Source organism: Macaca thibetana, chromosome 1, assembly GCF_024542745.1.
Source record: "Macaca thibetana thibetana isolate TM-01 chromosome 1, ASM2454274v1, whole genome shotgun sequence".
Taxonomy (NCBI): domain Eukaryota; kingdom Metazoa; phylum Chordata; class Mammalia; order Primates; family Cercopithecidae; genus Macaca; species Macaca thibetana.
Genome location: NC_065578.1, coordinates 49,323,643 through 49,338,851, shown reverse-complemented (window position 1 = coordinate 49,338,851; position 15,209 = coordinate 49,323,643). Strand labels below are relative to the sequence as shown.

The 15,209-nt window shown below is 38.1% G+C and overlaps 1 protein-coding gene across 7 annotated transcripts in view; it reads right to left on the bottom strand.

Annotated features, from left to right (window-relative positions):
• Window positions 1–15,209, bottom strand: part of ELAVL4 (ELAV like RNA binding protein 4) — a 154,417-nt gene that overhangs the window by 67,285 nt on the left and 71,923 nt on the right. The window contains exon 1 of one of the 7 annotated variants that reach the window (XM_050802328.1): window positions 14,653–14,794. The exons of the other annotated variants lie outside the window; for them this stretch is intronic. Within the exon in view, the coding sequence (XP_050658285.1) occupies window positions 14,653–14,742 (90 nt within the window). The 5' untranslated portion in view covers window positions 14,743–14,794. Of the gene's footprint in view, window positions 1–14,652; window positions 14,795–15,209 lie in introns of those variants that run through there. 7 annotated transcript variants of the gene reach the window in all.

The following is a 15,209-nucleotide window of genomic DNA, read 5'->3' as shown; positions in this document are numbered from 1 at the left end:
CCAATTAAATGCATAAACAATAGCCAATGGCACAATTCATGTAAACATTAGTATTGTATATTTATAAAATGCCTGGCTAGTGGCTCAGTCGTAGCAAACTCTTGAGGTTTAGCTGTAAACAGCAATGTGCTATTCTACATATGTACCATGATCTAAAGCATTAGGTCACATCTCTGAAATTAAGTTTTATGCACACTCAGATTAAATTCTTCAGAAATCTACATAGAAATATATTTTATTTTGAAAATTAACACTTGTTTTCTTAACTTAGCCAGGGTGAGGAAGAGGGGAGGAGTAAAAGGGAGTACAGGGAGTTTGTCTCTAGAAAAATCTGTGTAGAAGTCTTGTTCTTTTTAAGAGAAATTGTATAATGTCAACGGCTCTTCTAATTGTGCAATTCAAAAGATTAAGTCATTCTGAAGATAAAGATAAAAAGTGAAATAAAAGGGTTCTTAGCACCTCAATGCATATCTAAATACATAACAGGCCATGATAAATTATACTCAAGGACAATTCATACAGCCACATATAGCTACATGTTCATTCATGAAAATATCCTGAATGTCATTCTGATAGAGGAGTTTTAAATCTGAAAATTACTTTATCACACTTGAAAGTTTATTGTGAATTACTCCCTTCACTGCTTGCCTGCCTGCCTGCCTTCCTTCCTTCCTTTCTTTCTCCTTCTTTCCTTCTTTCCTTCCTTCTTTCCTTCCTTCCTTCTTTCTTTCTTTCTTTCTTTCTTTCTTTCTTTCTTTCTTTCTTTCTTTCTTTCTTTCTTTCTTTCTTTCTTTCTTTCTTTCTTTCCTTTCTTTCTTTTCTTTCTTTCTTTCTTTTCTTTCTTTCTTTTTTTTCTTAGATATACGTTAGAAAAAAAGAACTTTTTGACTTGACAGGAGAACTTTATCCCTCAAACTTCCTCTGAGGGCCAGTTGGATACCATTGCCCCCAGACATTCCCTTAGAAGGTAGCCGGGGCAGGAGTAAAACTGGACTCCACCAAATCAATGATGGTGAGAATTCAGGCCTGGGTGAGGAAAAGTATGCCTTCGAATTATTTGTGGGCAACATGTTTACATGGAAACTAGAAATTTAAGGTTTGCAACTGTCAAGTTCTAAGATGCAGTGAAATAGTCTTTCTCATAAGTAGGGGTGGAAGGAGAAATTGGCACATCTCTTCTTATGTTCATATTCTTGGACCTGCTGGTCCATTTTGAAACTCAGAAAAGAATCCCAAATTCTGCAGACCGAAAGTATACACAATGAGGTATATTAAGAGGAGTGAGAAAAATGGGAACAGCCCAAGGGTCTAACAAGGGGGATGGCTAAATAACTCACTGTGCGGTTTTTTGATATAGTATTCTGCAATTGTTACAGTTATGTTTATAATGGGTTTTTACAATGTGAGAAAATGTATATGATCAATGTAGAAAAAGAAGTGAAATAAAAGATTGATTATCTCAATTATATAAACAAGTACAGAGTAGGAGGGAAAAATAAAAAACACTAACAGTAAGTGGCGGAATTACAGGTGATTGTCACACTTTTCTCCATCTTTGTCAACTGTTTTGTTTTTACAATGAGAATACAGTAGTTTTATAATCTGAAAGGAAGTAGTTTTTTAAAAAAGAAAGAAAATATCAAGTGCTTCAAATCAGTTTGGAGCCACAGTATTAAAAATGATTCCATCTCCTCCCGAGAGCTATCCTGTAGGATCTTTCCTTGGGCACACTCTGTTTGTTTCTACATTAGAGTACACATGGGAGCCCAAATGAATAAAAATCACATTTCTAGAAACCGTCTCTGGTTCAGTCTCCCCTTCACCTAAATCACTGTGAATTAGCAAGGTTACAATCTTAAGTCTGCCTATCGCCTGGCAGCAACCTTCATGAGGACAGCAAGGAGAGAAGATGATTTATAAGAAAACCATTCCCTGGATCAGGGAGTGAAAAGTACTGATCCGTTCTAAAAGCTCCTGCTGACAAACTCTGATATTATGAACATTTTGCACTTGGACAAAAGCTCCCACTTTTCTTAATTACATGGTTTGAGCAGGAGTCTGCTTTCAGGATCTGCCCAATCACACAACAGCCATTTATTTTCCCAACTGCAGCTGCCAAAATTTCCCTGATCTCTGTTCTGTGCTCCATCTTCAAGGACATCTTGTGAATGTATGACACTGTCAAGCGGCATTCCATACCATGCTTTTTAAGCTTCTCTCTCTTTCTTGCATTTGAACATTCTTCTAATACATATCGATTAAAAATATCATGAACAAGAAGCAAGCAAAGTAGAAATGGAAAAAACAAACAAAATCCAGAAATCACAAGTATCAGAATACTTATGTCTGCTCTGAGGCAAGCACTTTTTATGACATTGAACCACTAATATTCTCTGTTCTCTGTGTGATGGGTTTGCTTTTGTTTTCAATATTGGGAAAATGGGTGCCAAATCTATAGGTTTCTGTGTGTAAAGAGCATAGGACCTCACTGCAAACTTCTGGTTTTTTTTCAAACATGAATTTTACCTCTGAATTTATCTTTTTAAAATCCTCTTAGTTTCCCTTAACTTCACTTTCTTCATTGTTCTACTTTTTTTAAAAAAATTTTTAATTATTATTATTATACTTTAAGTTCTAGGGTATATGTGCATAATGTGCAGGTTTGTTATTTTTTTGTTTGTTTGTTTTGAGACAGAGTCTCGCTCTGTCCCCAGGCTGGAGTGCAGTGGCGTGATCTCTGCTCACTGAAACCACTGCCTCCCGGGTTCAAATGATTCTCCTGCGTCAGCCTCCCAAGCAGCTGGGACTGTAGGCGCGTGCCACCACGCCCAGCTCTTTTTTTTGTATTTGCCATAGAGACAGGGTTTCACCATGTTAGCTAGGATGGTCTCAGTCTCTTGACCTTGTGATCCCCCAGCCTCGGCCTCCCAAAGTGCTAGAATCACAGGTGTGAGCCACCGTGCCCGGCCCATTGTTCTATTTTTAAAAAAACTCCTACTGTATGTATTTTTATGATTTGCCACATAAAAACATAATTTTAGATTATAAGAGAATAAATAAGTTAGTATTTCTGTCTTCACAATCTTTTGCCTTTTCAAAATACGCTTTTGAAAGGTCACACTCACTAATGGGCAAAAGTCAAGTTGGCATTTTTAAAAATCAAAAATAAAACTTTTAAATTATAAAAAAGACATAATAAAATTTCAAAAATCACATTTGTATTATAATTCAAGCTGCATAATCTACAATTCTCAGATAAGGCTCTTTTAGAATTAATTTACTATGTCCCAAAGAATATTTAGTATATGATACAAGTATATTATCATGTATAATTATCAAATGGATATAATACCTGTATTTTGAAACTAAAATATTACTTCTTTGAGTAGGGTAAGCTTGTCCTTTGAATCACAGATACAAAGAAAATTTGTTTGGTAAACTTTTGCAACTCTTAATATATTATTTTTATCCCAGAAATTTACCTTTTTAAAAAGTAAAATGTTAACACATATTCAGAATCATCCATTGTCAATTAGAGCAATCTAAAATTTCTTTAGTTACAGGTATATATTTGAAGGCAAGTTATGAGCCACAATTTAAAGATGTTAATATAGTACTTCATTGGAACAGACCCTCCCCCAAACTGAAGTTGGCTCTCAAAAGAAGGAACAAAAGCCAAGCTAAATTCCCTAACATTAATGAGTTCCTTCGATGGGCCAGAAACCATTATGCTGAACGTCAGGGATACGAAGGAGAAAGAATTCCTGCCTGCAAGGAAGTAAATAAATAAGTAAATAAGAAATTACTGTCTAATGTCATAAATGTAGTAACGGAAAAATACATACAAAGTGCCTGGAATATGACAAACACTCAGTAAAGGGAAATCCTGTTATAATGCTGATTAAAAAGTGCTTTGGGTTACACAGGAAAATATTTAGGTAAGTAATTATCATTAACTCCTTCCAACACTAAGAAGAAATGGTGAGAGGTGTCTTTACATACATCACTTCACTTAATTCTCACACAACTTTGAGAAGTGGGTGTTGTCATTCCTCTCATTTACAGATGTAGAAGTGCTGTCACTCTACACATGATGGAGAAACGAGGCTTCAGGCAGTGTCCACTGTCACTTAACCAGGATTGCAACTTGAACCCAAGGCTAAAACCAAATTCGTGCCCTCTCTTCAATTCTAAGTCTGAGGACTTTTCCTATCACTATGAAATGCAACCCAGTATTAGAGAATGTAAATTATCTAATCCTATTAAAATCAACTAGCCTGTGTATCTGCTATTTATTCGTCAGTAAATACTATCCAACAAATGGGTGTTACAGGAAAGATCATTATTCAAAATTCTACATGGTATAATGGAAAAAGCATGAGATCTGGAGGTGATCTGACTTGGGTTGGAAATCCACCACCAGCCTTGACCTTGGTTTAGCCAGTTGAGACTCTCTGCAGTGCAATTTAAATGTACTCATTTGAAAAATGCGAACAATTCTATCTGCCTTGCAGGATTGCTGTGAGGATTAAAAACAACAAATCTGAAGAGACCTGGTTCAGAGCTCAGTACACAGTAAGCACTCAGTACATGTTCCCTTTCCTTGTCCAAAAGGTAACATTCTGAAATATGTGCCCATTAAAATGTGCTGCAGGTGGCAAAGTTGATTAATCTAAGAGCTGGGTAAGATTTATCCTTGGAATTTAATTTCTGAAATAGAAAAGTATACTTAAAAACATTACTACTCATCACCTATGCCAATAGCTATTCCTTTCATCTTCACAATGTTCCACAAACATTCACTAATAAGCTCTCACAATAATGCCAAACCAGAAAATACATAGCAAAGGGGAAGGGGCTACGTGGATTCTAAAAAAGAAATAATGAAAGTACCATTTTTGATACAGACACAATTTCTGGTATATTTTGCTCTTTCAAAAAGCCGTCCATTGTGAATGGCTCAAGTTAGGTACTTCAAATGTAAATAAGCAGTCATTAGGGTTTCTGATTTCCTACAAGGAAAACCATCATGTTTTCATAGGAAATTTCAGATCACTGCCACGGTGCACTCTGCATACTGACAGCTGAGGGCTTTTCCGGTTTTCCGCAAGGAAACTCAGGGTGGAAGAGCAGGGTTGTTTTTGGTCCATCCTCTACTTGGACTGCTCCTTTCTTCCTGTATACCTCAAGAAGCAGCTAAACTGACAGAATGTACCTCAAGAGCATTTTTCCAGGGCACAGTCAGAAAGGTGTGATGGGAAGTGTAGAGATAACAGAGCAAGTGTTATTACCCCTGAAGAAATGAGACTCTTACAAAGCCCTTACAAAACCCTCACTTACAAAATAATAATTTTTTATAATAATTAATTTTATAATAATTAAATTACATGCTGGACTCAGAGGATTTTGTAAGTACATTCACATTCACCACCCCACTTAATTTTCACGAAGAATCTGAGAGATGGGTGGAGTCTTCCCTTGCCATCACTTGCAGTTTACAGGTGAGCAAACTAAGGGTTAAGGAGCAAATGGAAGGTAAAGCTAACTAGCCTCTATTCACATGGTGCAGGGCCTGGATCTGAACTGACATCTTCTGGTCAGTGACTCCCATCTTCCTTCTTTACCCACTACAAGTTCCATAAGCCCTGGAATGCACATTCCAGGCCACAGCCTTCTGTAGCCTTCTGCAGCCAGCAATGACAAACCAGAACACACTGTGTTCTCTCCTGTGCCACCCTCTGCACATAAACACTCCCTTGGCCTGGAAAGCCCTCCTCTCTCTGCCTTCAGACCTAACATGACCCTTGCCCATCCCCCGTCATGGCTCTTACCTCTGTCCCTCATACACATTTCCATTACGGACATGTGCCACACAGCATTGAAACTCTCCAGCCCCCTGTCTTTCTCTATCACTGGACTGTGAGCAACTTGAGGACTGGAACTGTGTTTGATTCATCTGTAATCCCAGGGACCGGTGCAGAGCTCCTGATTTTGCTGGTAGAATAAATGAATAAATGGATGACTCTCTAGGTCCTCACCTGCTTTCTATAGCCAAATTAGCTTTCCTTGCCTGTTCATCACCACTTCGCTCTCACCATAAACCTCTCTTACCTCTCCTCTTCAGAATCAATGCAAAAGTAGGAGGGAATTCATTCTTTTAAAGCTATATTGCCCTTATCATTATTGTTTTCCTCAACTTCCTTCAAACTATCCCAAGAGCCTATTTTCAAAACCTAGGGCCTTCCATTTTCCAAGTAAGGCCATCTTTACAGCCTTTGCTTCTTCATCTCCACAAAGGAAATTAGATCTCCTCTGTTTCAGGCCTAAACTCATATTTCATTTTCATGCTGAGTCTGAATTTGGCTAAAGTCTGCATACCATCTTGAGATTCACAGTCCTGCAGAACATTTCTACCTGTAAGAGTTTCTGTAAGTTACAAAGCCAAAGTCATCAGGGACTCAACATTTTCTTGCAACAACTATTAGACCTGGGCATGCCTGGCATGTTATTTCTTTTAAATAAGTGAATAGATAAATTATCACGTAATCACTTCTACATCCATTCAATTAACATCAATTCAAACATTTATTAAATATCAATTGCATAGCATAATAGTTAAGAACAGTCACTAGAGCTTGACTGCCCAGGTTTAAATTCCTGTTTAGCTGTGTGACCTTGGACAAGTTACTTAACTATTCTGTGTCTCAGTTTTCCAAGTGTAACTTGGGGCATATCAATAGGATAATGTTATAGGCGTCACAGAAATGTGGTTCACAGGAATGTGGCAAAGATTAAATCTATTATTGTTGTTGGATAACTGAGTTCCAAGGCACTTCATCACTGCCCTCTAGGAATTCAGTCTTGGAAAGTTAGTAGACATTTGAAAACAAAGTTCCAGATGCAGTGAGGCAAGTACCAGAATCTGAATGCCTTTGGCAGTATGTCCCTTCCATGTCTTTGCATATGTGGCCGTTGAAATGCTTTCACCATCACCATCTAAATTACCCTGCCATTTTGCAAGACTCCCTGGAGTCCACCTCCCTGACCTACATAGTCTCAGACAACTCCTCTCTCTCCTCTGTCCTGGTACTCACCACCCTATATTGAGTCACTTTTTACCTGCCTGTCTCCCCACTGACAGGGAATGCCTTGAAAACAGGGCCTGAATTTTGGTTGACTTCTTACTCCCAGCATGCAGTACATGGGGAATTCAACCAATGCCTGCTGAATGGATCAGGTTTCAAAGGCAGGTAGGTGCAGGGTGCTAGGAGACTTTAGAGGCAGAGCACACGGGGACATAGGAGGAGACATCCTTATCTCCAACCCAGCAGGCTTCTTTCTCAGCATACTGAGATAATCATAAGAGGAACTGGTAATTCTTTATTTTAAAATGCTTTTTTAAAAGCGTTCTCTTACTCTTCCTGCTCTGTTTATTTTAGATGAGTGCAGCCATCAATATTAAAACAAATGTGAACTAGTGACAACGGGGGTCAAATTAATTCTGGGTGAATCACAATACTCACATGCTACTAACCACAAGAGGAAAAAAATATTTAGAGTTTCATCCAGTGCCCTGTACAAAAAGTGCACTGACAAATATTTGGAAAATCATTCTTTTATTCTTAAATGTGTTTGATGGGGGAGTTTTGTTTTGCTTTTAAAGTAATTTCAAGTCTACACATTGCTAATGAAAACAAAGGAGCTTTGGGATGAGAATAAACTGTGCTTTTTTCTCTCTTTATCTTCAATCTTAATTTTAATCAGATAAATTAATTTTAATCAGTGAAATTTAAAAGTTTAATTTTAATCTTTAATTTTTATATAATAGTATATACAATGGAGTGAGGAGATACAATACATAAAGGTTTATGTCTACATTCTAAAACTAGTGCTTTCCAGTTGCTCTCACCAGACCATCAGTTAGGTTTATGTATAATTCCAGTTAGCATAGGAGTCCTTCCTTGAAATTTTTGACCTATGAAAATAATCAAATCACCCACCCCCTTCATCCCCCATTAAAAAGTAAATATTCTAACTTATTACTAGAAAGAATTGGACTCAGGATTTAAGACTCCAGAGCCCTTTTAACCAAGTGCGTTTCTTCACAGAGCCCCAGGCCTCTAAGAGCCTGTGACACCAAGAGGATGGGGCCAACACAGTTGTTTGACAGAGACTAGTCTCAATCATACTGATTTACAGCAAATCTAATCTTCTTCACAGTTCTTTCTGAGATGACATATCTTTAGTTTTGAGATTATCTGCTCACTTTTTTGAAAGTTATAGAATGGGAAGTAGCTCTCACTTTTCAGTCTAAATCTTCTCTCCCTATGAGCCCTGAAATAAATTACCAATACCTAAAATGCACACCCTAGAGGGACTGAACTTATTTTAAAAATCCTCCTTTATTAGATGCCTACTATATGCCAGGCACTGAATCATGTTCTTTATACATGTTAATTAGTTCATCTTCTAAACAAACTTTGGAGGAAGGTATTATTAGTCCATTTTTACAGATAAGGAAACTGAGGCTCAGACAAGTTAATGACTTTACCAAGACCCCACTACAAGTAAGTGAAGGAAAAAACACCCCATTTTGCAGACCCCTAAGATGCTCTTAATCAGCAGAATACTCATGGAAAGGTAGAATCCTATCATAATGCCAATGACTATACCACCTTCTAGGTTCAGGCTCCTGCAAGGAGCTATCAGGAGATCTTAATAGCCTTACTTGAGAAGACATTCTGGCTGACCCTGTCCTTAACTGAATGATTGGCCAAATCCTCCTCCTGACCCTCCTGGAATGTTTATCCTATTTCACAGTCTAATATAGGGAAATAGAATAGGACCTCTCTTCAAAGGCTGGGACCCCTGGCCTCTTTATGAGTTCTCTATGTTAAGTTTTCCTGAGGCTCAGACATCTCAGTCCAATTGTCCAATCATTCCACGGATGACCACCTTACACCAAATGCAGGTCAGGCAAGCCTGTCTCCAAGAGTATTAGTTGGACATATGAAGCTCAGCCTTTCAGAGTAGGGCATTGACTGTTCCAGCTCATCAAGCAGAAGCAAGGCACTGACTGAACTATTGTGGCCTCACTGTGTGCCCACAAACAGAGACTCACAGTGTCTAGCATCTCTTATTTTTCAAACAGCATTTCACTATGTGAAATTATAAAACACCACATACGGTGAAACCCCATCTCTACTAAAATTACAAAAAATTAGCCAGGTGTGGTGGCGGGTGCCTGTAGTCCTAGCTACTTGGGAGGCTGAGGCAGGAGAATGGCGTGAACCCGGGAGGCAGAGCTTGCAGTGAGCCGAGATGGCGCCAGTGCACTCCAGCCTGGACAACAGAGTGAGACTCTGTCTCAAAAACAAAAAACAAAAAACAAAAAAAAAACACCACATAATATATAATATCTACTTTTAGGCTGGAGTGCAGTGCTATGTTCACAGCTTACTGCAGCTTCAAACTCCTGGGCTCAAGTGATCCTCCCACCTTAGCCTCCTGTGTAGCTGGGATTACAGGCACACATTAATTACTATGCCATGATCTACTTATTACTTACTTACTCTATTCTCTGTCTTCTCCCTCTAAAATGAAAGCTCCATAAAGGCAAGGACTTGTCTTAGTCACTGTAATCACCATTACCTAGAACAGTGTCTGGCAGGCACTCAACAAATATTTGAAGAATAGGACACAAATTAATATTGTATGATAACAATAATGATGATGATCATTATCACTTTATATGCCAAGTAACTGTTTTAAATCCTTAATATTCATTGGTCCATCACATCCTCACAACAACCCTAGTTTACAGACGAAAAAGTTGAGGCATAGGGAATGGAAGTGATTTGCCCAAGGTCACAACTGATAAAGCCAGGATTTGAATCCAGGCAGTCTTGATCAAAAGTCCCTATTACCTTGGGAGGTTGAGGCTCCAGTGAGCTGTGATTGTACCACTGCACTCCAGTCTGGGTGACAGAGTGAGACCCTATCTCAAAAAATCCCTATTAATAATCACTAGGCTAAATGTTTCTCATTAACTCCTACCTTTTAAGGGATGAGTAATACAAAATAGGAGACAGACCATGGGCTTCGGAATGAAACAAACCAGGTTTTAAATTCCCAGTCTGATATTTTCCTAGCCACGTAACCTTGAAAAAGTTACTTACACTACGTTGTCCTCTTCAAAATGGGAATAAAAATATCTGCTTCTTAAAGTCGTTGTGAGATTTAATGAGATAATCTAAGCAAAGTTCTTTCTGCAAAGCCTGACACACACATTACATAAAGGGTCACTATTATTGTGATGTGTCATTGTTAACTGCGTGGTACAGACAGCAAGTGACATAAAGGAGTCCAGAGGAAAGAAGAATTACTGAGGAATTACAGGTGAGTCATGGTGATCAGGGAAAGTTTCATGTAAATACATATACTCAAGACCTTCAGCTCAAAGTTATAGAACTGGGGTTGGTGAGCAATAGCTGTGTCAAAACCAGCTGTCATAACAAGGGGGATTTGAGTCCAATATCCCACTCATAAGCTAGGAGGCACCTGATGGGAATACATTATGAAAAACCTAATTAATATCTGACTACATCAGTTAACAATTAATTACTGAGCACCTACTTGGTGCCAAGCATAAAGATAAACTCAGTGCTGATTGTTGAGGCAGTGGTGAAACCTAGAAAAATAAACATTTGATTACGGAGTGTGGAAGATCAATGATGAAGTGATGCTGGCAGTGTTAACGGAGACAGTTACAATTCAGAGTAAGTTAAGGCAAGCCTTTCTGGGTGACACAGGCCTCCTATATGTCTCATGAAGCCAGGTGAAGAAAGCAGAAAGATGTTGGAGACCAAGGGATCTGTGTGAGCACTGGTAGGGAACACCGTGGTGCAGTTCTACAGTGGAGCACGAACAGAAGGCAAAGAGACCCAAGATGGGAGGCTGGAAAGGAAAGAAGGAGTCTGGCCACAGAGGGGCTCCTGGGTTTTGTGAAGCTACCTGGACTTGGTGCTGAGCCACAGAAGAATTAAGTAGCCACATCTGAGATCTCATCTTAATTGTGTGCTTATAGCAAAAACACTGTTTCTTCATGAAATACAAACAAAACAGCACTGGGAGAGTGAAAAAATACATCATTTTTTAGGCCTACTGCTGAATTTTCTTTAGGGCCCTATTTTCTTCCTGAGTAGATCACAGGTATTTTTAGCACTAGTGTAGTATATCACTGCTTCATGACACTGTTTCCCTTTTACGCTCTAAAGTTGTTTTAAATTCAACTCTGTTCAGCAAATGTTACCCTCCCTTTCCCAGCACTGTACCCTGAGCCACCTGATAAATATTTGCTGAATTGGGCTGGATTCATCTAGCAACTACTGTATAAGGTAACATTGTGTCAACAGGCAAGGATGAAACTTAGGGGTAGGTGGAGATAAACAGATAAATATCAGAGCTCACTCACTCTCAATAAACTTGAAATTCTGATGATGCAATTGAGACATGTATATGACAATACACACATACCCCAAGGAGGACTGTACAGTGCTGCATCCTATCAGTAGTGAGCTGTGCAGATGGTGGGAGTCTGAATCCCACTTCTCACAGCACATTCACCAGATATTCAGCTCTTCGAGGGCAGGGGGCCATGTCTCCTTTACTACTAAATATTTACAGACTACCAAATAGTAAGTCTTACTAAGTTTTTATCAAATGGGTCTATTTAATCCTAATAATCCTGAGAGGTATTAATCCTTTAAAAATGTGGAAACTGAGGCTTAGAGAACTAATATTACTTGCTTGAAGTTATAAGGCTAGTAAATGGCATTGTAAAGACAACAGTAACAATGATAATAACAATTTTCCATTCTAAGGAAGCCCACCTTCCATTTATCATTCCCCAAATGTCTCTGCCATGGGATTTTCTTTTCACACTAGGATGGAAAATGTTCTCTCTGGCTGAATGAAACTGGAAGTTTACAATTTGAGTTCTTGAGCTCTTGTTGACTTTTCTGTGCTGCCAGTTTTAGGAGCTCCAAAAGGCACTGAATGGATTTGGGACAGATGGCTCTGCCCACATTGCAGGTAAGAATACCCGTGCCACTAGGCATATACAGCTAAACATATAAAAATGTACAGTGTTTCTTCAGTACAAAGGTTCCCTAATCCCTAGAGGAGAATTAATCCAACTTCAATTCCACAGAATAAATCTTTAGTGAATGCCTACTATGTGCCAGGCACTTTTCTTAACACTTCTGAAGTAAAATATACAGTACTCTATGTGCCTTTCCTATCTCCTGTTGTGATAAAATAAATCCTTATTCACCTTCTCACATAGTGAGAGGTAAATAAGGGCAGCTAGTAAACCCTCAAGGACAGAGACTGACTTATCTTTGTAGAGGAGTACAGAGCTAACACATAGTAGGCACTTTAATACATTTTCATGGAACTGAATAAATTTTTGAAATTTTGTTCTGGAATCAGACAAATTTGGGTTCAAATCAAATCCTCGCCCAGCCAATTACTGGCTGTGTAACCTTAATTTACCCCTCAAAACCTCAGTTAGCTTGTCCATAAAACACAGAAATTAACATTTACCTTTTTAGTTTGTTCTAAGGATTAAAAGGTATGGTGTTTGTAAGACACAGTGCCTGACTCATATCAAGAGCTCAAGAAATGAAAGCTAATCTTACTATTTCTAGTCCCACCTCTAGGTCACCTTCACTACTGATTATTGTCACTTTTATTATTATGTTACTGGTTCAGCTACGTAGCACAACCAAGGAATAAGGTTTTCTAGTTAATAAATACTTTGGTTAATAGAGAGCCCCAACATATACCATGCAGACATCAGTAGTTATCAAAGATATAGGATACAATGCTTCATATTAAATCTAAAACAACTAGAAGTCATCCTTTGTTTAATAATTCAGAAGATACTAGAGATCTTGCATTGCATAGTTCTAAAAAAGTTGACTGTTATTTTTCCTTTGGATAATAGAGAGCTCACTATTATCTAGACCAGTATTTCTCAAACTTTTCTGACCATGACCCAACAAAGTAAAACAAAAAAGTAAGGAACATATTGAACACCATATTGAACACCACAGCTTCATATCACAACTCAGAACAGAGGTAACTGAAACAAAGATTCACGAAATAATACTTACCCTTAATAAGTACCACCCACTGATACTTTCTTTTCTATTTCATTCAATTCTGTCATTCCATTGTTTTAATTTTTAACGCTGATCAACACCCAATAAACTATCCATAGGTAAAACTAGAACCTAGTAACTTACTAATATTGTTATCCTGTCCAATAGAGCGTATCAAGGATACAATTCAATGGATTCTCCCATTAAGCCATGAAGTTGTACTCATTTTGTTTTACATATTAAGAGACTTGAAAGTCAGAAAGGTTAGGTTAGTTGGGCTAAATAGGCTCCCAGAAGTTGATGACAGATTCAAGATCCACAAGTCTAACTCTGTAGTTCAGACTCTTTAAAAATCAAAAATAAAAACAAAACCCCCAACAAAAACCATATTATGACAACCCAATTCAAAAAACATTTTTTTGAGTACTTACTATGTACCAGAAATTGAAATAAGAGAGGATTTGACATGATCTCTGCCTTCTAGGGCTAACAGATGACCAGTCAAGACAAGCATGCCTTGGTACATGTACTTGCAAGTTTGAAGTGGGCATATTTTTATACTACAGAAAATAAGCGTATTCCCCACTCACCACCATCTTCTCTCTGGCCACACATTATTCCACAAAATGAGCACTGGGTACCTCTTGGTGAGAGAATGCAGTGTACTCCTCTAATGGCACATTTCTTTACAATCTGAAGTAAAGTCGGTATTTTTCCTCCTACTGCTTTCTGCCACTGTAACCCTAAAAGCAGTCCTTAATGTGACTTCACCAAATGAGCATCATCATCATAACATCACATTATGACCAGAAGAGTGCTCTAATGCCAATTCCCCTAACCAATACCTAATTTAGAAGTATCTTTAGGGTGACTTCAACTTCTGAGAAATAATGACTTAATAAAGACAGGTGTTGACCCTGAAAAAGAATAAAGAAAGGAAAGTCCTCTGACCTAAGACATTCCATAGCTACCACTTCAAAGTAAAAACCAAGTCAAAACACCTGAACCTTCCTAAATCATAGCTTTTGCCTGTCTCCTCCTAGCTTTATCTTTACACAATGTATGATGCATTCACACCAGATTACTTACAGTTTCTTAAGTAGGCCTTGTAAGTTTCCATCTCTATGCCTTTACTCATATGATTCCCTCCATGTGGAATTCCCCTTTCTTCTAGTTTTTCCATCTATCCAGCTTCCCTGGCTCTATTCAAATGGCATTTCCTCCATGAAGCTTATCTCCTTCCCCCCAAAAGAACTAATGTCTCCCTCTTCTGTACATTGTACCTCCTCTGCTGAGACACTGTCCGCATCATTCTGCTTGTCATTGTCCTTGCTTACTATCTTTTAATATATTTTAAATACTATGATGTTCTGGGAGCCATCTAGAATATGCAACAGACATGCTATATATATATATATATATATATATATATTATATATATATTGTTGATTCTCCAATGGAAAATTTGATATAGAAAAGAAATTACCTTATTTTTCCCCCAAGGAAAGTAAACTTTGGCTGAGCTGGACATATTCCCAAACACTGTGGAGCGAAGACTTCTGATATTACTAAACATGCAAGCTTAGTCAAGTGGCTAAGCTTTATTTTCTATAAAAAAGAGTACCTGCCCTAATTACATTAAAGAGATCAAACTGATACCACAGGGCAAAAATTATACAAGGCTGAGTGAATATGAAAGATGATCTCTATGGTCACAGATCTGTTATGAGTAGAACTATGCTGAGAACAGCTGAAGTTCTAGAATGCGAACTTGTTCTTCTGTTCCTGCAAAATGGACATGGGATAGTTCAGGAAGAATACTGTTAAGATTATACCAACTGCAAGCCCATGCCTCCAAAATCCAATGACTGGAGACCTGTTTAAGAGTTCTTACTAAAGCAGTTCTAAGCTCCAGGTCTTTTTTCTTCCCATGAAAAACTTCAGCCAGAAATCTAAAAAAAAGAAGGAACTGAGATTCAAGTATTGACCTAAATATGGATGAATTTTTAACTTTTAAATAAACAAACACCTACCTAGCAAGAA